Source organism: Bos taurus, chromosome 5 (genome assembly GCF_002263795.3).
Source record: "Bos taurus isolate L1 Dominette 01449 registration number 42190680 breed Hereford chromosome 5, ARS-UCD2.0, whole genome shotgun sequence".
NCBI classification, from domain to species: Eukaryota; Metazoa; Chordata; class Mammalia; order Artiodactyla; family Bovidae; genus Bos; species Bos taurus.
In genome coordinates, this window is record NC_037332.1 from 104816932 (window position 1) to 104826031 (window position 9100).

General features: G+C 55.5%; 1 protein-coding gene across 5 annotated transcripts in view; it reads right to left on the reverse strand.

Moving 5' to 3' along the window:
* NTF3 (neurotrophin 3) overlaps nt 1–6299 on the reverse strand; it is a 77631-nt gene extending 71332 nt beyond the window's left edge. The window contains exons 1-2 of one of the 5 annotated variants that reach the window (XM_059886510.1): nt 4224–4578; nt 2570–2646 (exon numbers count right to left, since the gene is read on the reverse strand). Coding sequence is in view for 2 of the 5 variants with exons in the window: in XM_059886509.1 (XP_059742492.1) it covers nt 4224–4247 (24 nt within the window). In the remaining 3 variants the exon portion in view is untranslated. Of the gene's footprint in view, nt 1–2569; nt 2662–4223; nt 4579–6067 lie in introns of those variants that run through there. The other 4 variants (NM_001428295.1, NM_001077988.3, XM_059886509.1 and 1 more) reach the window with 4 other exon arrangements.
* Between the last annotated feature and the right edge of the window lie 2801 nt (nt 6300–9100).

Here is a 9100-nt window from a genome sequence, read left to right on the forward strand (position 1 = left end):
AATCCTTACAAAAATCCCCGACCAAACAAACCCGCAGGAGGTCTGGGATTCAACAGACACCTTTTCTGGAGATGCTGCTGAAAAGCGAGCCATTACAACAGACCACACCAAATTTCACTTCAAGATCCTTCTTCAGGGAAACCATACAGCCAGCCAGAGGTCAGTCCTGGGAGGATACCCGAGACAGACAGCCTTTGGGGGTTTCCAGTTAAGACTGCTTGAAAAGGACCATGACACAGATGTGGACACAAAACAGCCCATGCGTTTTCACCACCCAGGAGTGGGTGCACACTTAGTCCCTTGGTGTTTTTAGGTAGAAGGAAAGGCTGATGTATGGAAAACTATCAGCAACAACAAGAAAAGACTTTTAAGATCTTGGTCCATCTACATATGCTTTCATAGGTTCTAAAGCGAGTCTTCTGGAAGATTTCCTTTGTCCAGCCTCGATCTTAATAGAAATCTGTTCAGGCAAGAATGAGGCTCCATCTGTACCGACCTCATACTTCCTAAAAGCTCACACATCCTCCATCCCCAGATACAAATGATCTGGAAAAAAAAAAATAAATAAAGCTGCTCCCAGCTTCTTCCACAAGCTGGCTCTTCTGCAAGACACAATACGATGCCCATTCAATCTGAGCCAGGCACCCACACGCCTGCCACCCACATCACAAGCTCTAGGAATGCTTCCTGCCCACCCAGGGCCCCTCCTATGCCCCCATGCCCCCACCCCATGCACAGCCCTATCCTCCTCTCTTTTTGCTCATGCCTATCCACGCACAAAGTACATCCACAGCCCTTATCATCAGCGCCCCTGGGTCTTAGGCTGGTCTCCAGTCGATCTGATCCTTCTCCAACAGACCCAATTTTAAAGACAGCTAAATCAAAAACCCTAGCAACGATCACTAGCTCAATGTCCCCACTGCCAGAAACTGCCTGCCTCATTAAAGAGTAAAACAGCAGCTGGGGAAGGTTGGGAAGCAGGGTGGTGGGCTCATTCCAGCCAACACGTGGATTTACATTCCTCGCAGTTAGGGAGGGAGTGCTGTAACTGCTCTGGGAAGGGTCTGGAGAAGCCTGGAGCAGAAACCGCCTGCTCCATTAGCTCTCCTGGATGGAGGGGCCGAGGGGGAGGCCTGCACATCTGATCCATTGGGGCGGGGAGCTGCGGAGATGGGAAATGTTATGTAATTAAACTCTGCTGGCCTGTCCCGCCTGGGGAATGTGAGCACCATCAGCAGTGACCTCTTCCAATCAACTTAATTGGCCCAATCTCGCCAAGAAAAGCAACGGAATTGGTTTAGTGCCTCATGGAAATAGCTTAGCTCCTGACTATTTATGGCCACTGAACTCAAGGATGGGAGCCTGACTCTGCGCCAGCAGTTGACAGTGTGTGCTGACTTCTGGGAGGACTCGGAGGCTTGAGTGGGTTTTCTGGCCCCTCTTTCTCTGGTCTCCATTTTTGTCTCTGGGGAAAGTGGGCCACGCCAACTTGCTGAACTGGGTGTCTGCCGTATTGCAGATCCACAGCCCATGCCCCCCAGGATCCACAGCCCAGAGAAAAACCGCCCTTCACGGCAACCCAGGACGCCTGGACTTTGCTCCTCTTTAATTCTAACATGCTAAAAAACAACTACTTTCTCTGTTCTCAAAATCACATTTCTTTTGGCGTCATGGTCCGCAGCAAAGGAAAACGTCTGTCTCAGATCATTACTAACGTTGATTTGTGGACCACCTTTCTTCTGAATCCTCCAAAGACCTTTTAGGAATACAGCTCACCATCAATAATCTTCTAGGCTTGGCTATCTCCATTTTACAGATGAGTAAACTGAGGCGGCCACAGAAAGTTCTGTTTGCACAGTGGATGAACAGCAGACACTCAGTGGACATAACATGTACTGTAAAGAGAAAGAGGTTCAGGACCCGTCTTTGCAATGGTTCACATCCATGCTCGCGCCTGTATTCAAATCAGTGTCATTTCCAAGTAAGGCTCTGTACCACTAAACACACCAAGGTTTGACGTGGCGGGCGGCGGTGGCGGGGGGCGGGGGGTGGGAGCAGAGTGAACTTTCCTCTCATTGAGTCATAGCAGACAATATCATTTTACACAAAGAGAAATAAGAAAGGATCAGAGAGATTAGAGAACTTTCCTGAAATCACCCTGCTCCAAAGTGGCAGAACTGGATTGGAACCGAGGCATTCCCAATGGGAAGCCTTCCATCTCCACCACACCATCCTCTCACCACTGTGAGAGCCTTTGCCCAAGGCTCAGACTCTGTATCAATCCTCTTCCAAAGAGTAATTTCCTCTACAGATAAGGTAGAACCTCAAAATGGCACACCTGTCATTTCAGGAATTCAAAAATGTCTTGAGTCTAATACAAGAGGTTTGTTTATGCCCTTTCAGCAACAGACTTTAAAAAGGAGGTTCTAGGTCAGCAGGTGTGCAGCCAGAGCACACCCCTCACCCTGCTCCATCCCAGTTACCTCCCCAGCTCCTGCTGGTATGAACCCAACCAACATCACACTCCCTGCCCTCCCCAAATGCTTCCAAACCCTTCTTTTAACTGTACCTTTCAAACTTTGATCCACACGATACACATCTGAACGTCTGAGATGATTTGCATCCTTCCTCGGACCCAAAGAATTCCTGCAAAAACATACATCCCACCACCCTCAGCAGAGCCAGAACATACACACTTCTGGTCCTCCAGGCTAGGCTCCTCCCAGGTTCTTCACTCCAGCCCTGCAGTGTGTGTGCACCGTCAGCCTTCCACTCAGCTCAGAAGTCAGCCGAGACTAACAATCCCAAGCTGCATCTTCCTTGCATCTTCCTCCTGATCACTGCCTCACCCTTATGCAGCCATACACAGGAAGCCTCATCCTTGCTGTGCTCTCAGAGACTCCACCCTCAGGTGTATTAGGACCTGCATTCTGACAGAGCTTGCTGCCCTCTCCCATTCCCAGCCCACACTCCCTGCAAGAAACGGTAACAGCCCTCAGCTGCCTTCTCAACACACAAAACTATCCATCATCCCTATCTTTCTACAAAACCACAGATTATATTTCAAGTCAGCTTCCCTTCTCAGACCTCCGAGATCCATAAACATCGCTCGAAACTGAATTACAGTTCTTGAAGAAACCTCTAGCACCGAGCTCTCCTGGTTCCTCCTGGCAAAACTTCAGGAGTTGGCTGAGCCCTGGGAAGAATTTTTCATGGCTCTGGGGCACCATGCCATGCCCCAGAGCCCAGGAATGGGCTGAGCCTCCAGCGGACATTTCATACATTTTAATTGATGATCAATAATAATTGGTGATGGTGAATTCCTTTATTAAATTGAAAAACCCATTATAACCATCATACAACATGCATCCCCACCACTAGGCATGCAAAGCACATTTCTCTGCTCACTCCAATCTTGCACGCACGTCCCCACCTTGTGCCAACACACAGAAGACTTTTCCCCTTAAATGTGCATCCCTCACCCTAAGCCTTCTCCAGTCCCCTCCAGTCTGGGGTGAGGGATGCAGACGAGGAGAAAGCGAAAACCACTCCAGGCATTTTTTCTGCAGATGCCCCATCTCTCGAGAATAAGTGTTTGAGCCCACACTTTCCTGTTCCCCACAGACCCCAGTGCCATTCCAGCCAAATTCCCCAGGACTCATTCACCAAGTTCATACTCTGATCTTCGCAGATAATACCCCACTCCCCATCCCTTTGGTAATCGGAAAGCGCCTAGCCCAACCTTCCACACACGTCGCATCTCCCCCCAACCCCGGCCGCCCTCCCATACCACACCCACTCCGTGTGTCTGCGCAGGCACGCACAAGCCATCTGCTGTAACACACCGTACCTCTCTTTCTGCTCTGACACTCTTAGCGGGCACAGATTTCTCATTAGTACACCTATGTGCTCACATGCTCTCACCTGCTGCTTGGCAGCCGTGTGCCCGTGAAAGAGACCCTCAGAAACAAATATCTCCACCTGCACACTGAGTAGAGGGAGCGCCAGCACTCTGATTTTCCAAACAACCTCCTTCCCTGACCAAACAGCGCCCAGGGTTCCCCGATGGCCCTCCATAGGACCTAGATCCTGTTAGCTCAGAGCCAAACCCTCCACTTCCAGCTACAAAACAGTCCACAGCTGCACAAACCCGTGCGCGCTCCTACTGCAGCCCCGCAGACTTCCTTCTGTCCCCCAACACTATTCAGAGTCCCCTTTCTTACCATCTCCCCCTCTTCTAACGCCATACTCAGTCCTGAGCGTTAAAGGCCAACGCAGAAGCTGTTGGATTTTCTCCCCTGAATCCTACCCCTCCACCTTCTTTGTGTAAGGGGGTGGGGGGGAGGGGGGTTAAGTGTGGGCAGGCTGAGGACATCGGTGAATTTCTGAGCGCTGGGAAAACGGAACCAACGGCAAAGTTCCCTCGCGTTACAACTTTCTGCATCCTGACGTTTGGAACGGTGGGTTGACATAGGCTCTAGGTTCTGCAGGGTGGAAGCGGGTATCTTTTTAGTAAAAAGCAGGTCTCCCAGCACAGTCAGTAAGCGGCTGAGTCCTGGGGTGACACCCACCCCCTTTCAGCCCGCCCCCACCCCACCCCACCCCACCCCCGAGCCCCCGCCCCCTGCTCGTCGCGCACATTAACAAGTCCAAGGCGCGCAGTCGCCAGCTCTCCAGCTCGGAGCTCTGCGCTCCGGATGCCTCCCGGCAGCTGCCTGCACTCAGACCTCTGAACCTGCCGCCAGAGGTCGAGACCAGGAGGCCTAGTTCGGAGTTTCCTGCACCTGGAAGCTCCATGCCAGGGATCCAGCGAGAGGGATCCTAACTAGTCAACAGCCCCCACCCAGTTCGGCGCACGGGTCTCCGTGCCTTTGAGGAACGCAGCCGCCCAACTCCCCCAAAGAAGCAGGGTCTCCTCCGCGCACCCACTCGCGCCCGAAAGCCACCAGGACTGTCCCCTCCCCCACCCAGCCCCTCCTTTCCCGAACCTTCAACTCCCAAACCTCCCAAATTTCCTTCGGAGTGTGACTTGGAGCTCTGGGGCCACGGAGCGCTTTGGTCCTTGGTAGGGGTGGGGGTGGGGGAGTTCTGAAGTCCGACCTAGATGCGTCGCGCCCCGGGCCCCCCAGCCTCCCCGCACCTCCGATTCCTAGAGCTGGCCGGGAGGAACCGGACGGACTCCCCAAGGATCGCCAGGCCCCCCAAGCCCTCCGCTCCCCGGCGGGGACCCAGAGGCGCGGGCCGCGCGCGCAACTCCGACATCGGCGGCTCAGAGACCCAGGGTGGGCTGGCTACCGGCCTGCACGAGCCCCGGGGTGCAGGCTTGTTTCCCAGGAAGCTCTGAGCGGAGGTAGGGGGACTCCGGCAGGTAGCCGCGCCTCGAGGAGTCTCAACTCCCCAAACTGAGAAGCGTCTCTCCAGGTCCGGAGCTCCACATCCCCTCCCCCAGCCCCGCCGGGGCCCAGAGAGGGAGGAGAGTCGAGAGCCCTGCGCCGCGGCAAACCCGGCGCCGGGGGCGCGTGCGGGGAGCGGCGGCTGCTCCCTAGCCTCCCTGGATCCGCCTGCCACCCCCTTTGTTACGGGGTGCGCGGGGAGCTCCTCTGCGCGAACAGACGGGTGTGATGATGAGGGGCTGGCGGTTCTGCCGAAGCCCTTCCTTGCCCTTCCGTCGTCTCCCTTTCCCCTCGCCTCCGCCCCCCATTTCCAATCCTGGTCCCTTAAACCTGATCACTTTCCCAGATATTGGGCGGTTTCTCCGGCTGCAGCCGAGGGACGGGAGAGAGGAGGTGGGGAAGAGTGAGTGTGTGTGAGTGTGTATGTGTGTGTGTGTGTGTTTGAGTGTGTGTATGTGTGTGTGCGCGCAAGGGTAGCTGTGATCTCGCCATGGCCTGGGCAGATCCCGGCGTAAACTTCGGGAAGACCAGAGCGAGGGAAAGTGCGGGAGCGCAGCGCAATGGGGTGGGGGCGGGGTGCGGAGCCGGGGCCCCGCGCGGGTCCCCCAGTCCATCCCCCTACCGGGCCCCCGGGCCCCTGAACCTGCCCACCCAGCGCGCCCGCCTCCCCTTACCGTGGCAGAAGTAACCATGGCATCCGTGTGACTGTTTCCAGGGACGTCGACATGAAGAGAAAGGTGGACGCGAGCTCGGTCATCCAAAGTCTCCCCCACTCCGCTGCCGCCACCCCCCAGCAGGGGACAAAAAGACCAGGAGAAAGAAAGGCGAGGGAAGAAAGTAGTTGCGCCGGGCTCACTCGGGGGCCGCGCGCGGAGCTGCTCGGTAGGGAGAGGAGCCTTCAACTCTGAGTCCCGCGAACATAATCTGCGCGGTTATAACCAGCCAACCCGGCCAGATGGCTCCGCGCTCAGCGCCTTAACCCCTTCGGCGCCGCGCCGCCCGCCCCCGCGCGCCGCCCGCCGCGCACGCCTGCGCCCCAGCGCCCCTCCAGCTGGGGTCCGGGGCCAGTGAGAGGACTGGGTCATTTCCCATAGCCGCTCTTAAAGAAAAATACCCCCAACTTTCAAGGAATGTATGCTTAGGTTTGCCCCCTCGATCTCCCTTTTAGATATCCAGGAAAAAAACAAAAACGAGATATTCAACTTTTCACTACACTTCACACGTTCATGCCTTCAGCTTGTCTTATTTGTTCCTTTTCTTGAAAAAATTCTTTTTGATCTTCTTTTTGCTTTTTATTTAAGGTTTTTCTTTACAAAGCGGAAGGATCTTTCTTGCCCCCTTCCCCAAGGCGGCTGGGAGTCTAATATACAAACACCTCAGAACCTTCCCGCTCCAGACCTCTTCCCACCCGCTACCAAGCCCAAGGAGGGTCCTACCCTCTCCCCGCCACCCGAGCGTGCCCCGGGTACCGCTCCCCAGGGTGCTCGCCGCTCAGGGACCAGCTCCTAGGGCGCAGCCGGCGGTGCAGGGGGATCAAGCCAGAGAGGTGTGGGGTGGGAGTCATGGGACCCAGGGACCGGCGGTTGTGTGTGCGCCCGTGTATGTTTGTGTGAGCCTGAGCTTGGAAGGGATGGGGTGATGAATTGGAGGCTCCCACTCCACGAAACCTTCAGCTCCTCTTAAGCCCCTTCCATCCAAACAAGGGTCTGCCCCTGCAGCCTTGCGCCCTTCCAGCACCCACCCGTCTGCAGGCGGGAACCGCGCGGGAAGGCCGGCGACAGACCGACTTTTCTAAGCGCTCCGAAAGCAGTGACGTCCACTTCCCCACCAGGCGATTATTCGAGGAATGGAAGGACAGGGGGTAAAAATCTCTTATTTCGAGATAATTTTAGCTGCCCATTAGACCCCTCTTGCGGCGAGCTCGGTCTCTAAATTTACCAACTTAAGTCATCTTGCTTTGGCCCATTTGCCATCAAGAGAAGTGGTGGGGGGCGGGGAAATGTCACTTAGGGGTCAATGAGTTAACTCAGAGTCTCAGTGTTTCGCCCTCCAGTCCCCGGGTTGTGGTGTGGGGATCCTTATCTCCATGTCCCCCCCCCCCCCAACTTCTTCTTCCGTGCCATCTCCGCGACCCCTCACGCCATCTCTTGCCAGGACCTCTGGACTCGCGCGCCATTGGGGGAGGGGAGTCAGTAGGTGTCACTTCTCCCCGCGCCCTGCCTTAAGCAGCACACTCTATGTTTCCGCTGGGGTCCAGGTTCATATATATATATATATATATATATATATATATATGTATATATCTCCAAATTCCTTTGACTTGTTGGAGCATTTGGTCAGACACCAAGAAGTACGAAGGGCTACACCTACCAGATCAGGCCGAACCCGCCGCGGAGTGAGCCGCCGGTCCGAGGGGAGGTGGAAGGGATGGGGAGCTTGGGGTCTGCGTACTAGATAGATTGTACCTGCCTCATCATTTTGCTGGCTGCTGGCTGCCACATCGAAAACGGCCGGAAGCGCCCACTGAGGCCCAGGGGCGTCACCTCGCGCGGTCCCTGGGGAAGGGAGGGTCTCGCTTCAGTGCCTCCCTCGCGCCAATAGGATCGGGTCCTCCTCCGGGCCAGACTAGGCTGCCGAGCTGTCCCCTCCAGCCGGCGCGCGGCACCATGAAGGTTTGGACTGGGCGGGCGCTGCTGGGTCCTGGTTTTCTCGCTCGGCTCTGGCCCGCCCCCCTGCCCTCCCCCACTTCCCGCACTTGCACCCCCCACCCCACCCCCACCTCGGCTGCCGAGCAGTCAAAGGTGGGATTCGGGTCCCAGATCCAGTTCCACTGGCCAAGTTCTATGGGCTCTTGCTGGAGCTCCAGGTCGTCCGTGACCCCGAAGATGGCCAGAAGAGAGGTGATTGGCTCCCGCTGCAGCGAGGAATGGGTTAAAAACAAGTCCTGGCTGTTCTGCCTGCCGCTCCTCGGTCACCCGCAGTCTGGAGGGAGGAGGGGATGGGAGAAGGGGGCAAACTTAAATTTGAAGAAAAAAAAGAAAAGCAGAAGAAAAAAAAAGAAAAAGACGAGGCAGCGTGAGTTTAAAACCGATTTGTTCTGCAGATGCCCGGCGCTGGCTGACTGCCTCGTTTTGCCAGGACCTAGGCGACCTCGGGAAAAGTTTGTGCCTTTTCCCAACTTGAGGGGGGTTTTGTCCTGACCTGGTGGGTCTGTCTTTACGTGCAATCAACACGCCTTGTAATATGAGAGGTGACACCTTAATCTTGCCAAATATGCGTGGTGCCTTGGGGAGGAGGGGGCAGGAAGGGAGGGAGGGACTAAGGGAGGAGAGAGGAAGAGGACGGAACCAGGCAGAGGCTGGGTAAGAAGGATGCCCTTTGCTGCTGCTCTTTAGTCCCTAAGTCGAGTCTCACTCTCTCTGCTACCCCATGGACTGTATGTAGCCCACCAGGCTGCTCTGTCCATGGGATTCTCCAGGCAAGAGTAGTGGAGTGGGTTGTCATTTCCTTCTCCAAGGGATCTTCCCCATCCAGGCATTGAATCTACCTCTCCTGCATTGGCAGGCGGGATTCTTTACCACTGAGCCACTGCTTACTGTCTCCCAAATGGAGGACCCCTGGCCCTTTCCTTTGCGGAAGGCCCCTTTCAGACAATCTTCCCTGAGCCAGCAAGCTGCCTTTTCCTTGACTGCTGTTCTTTCCACTTG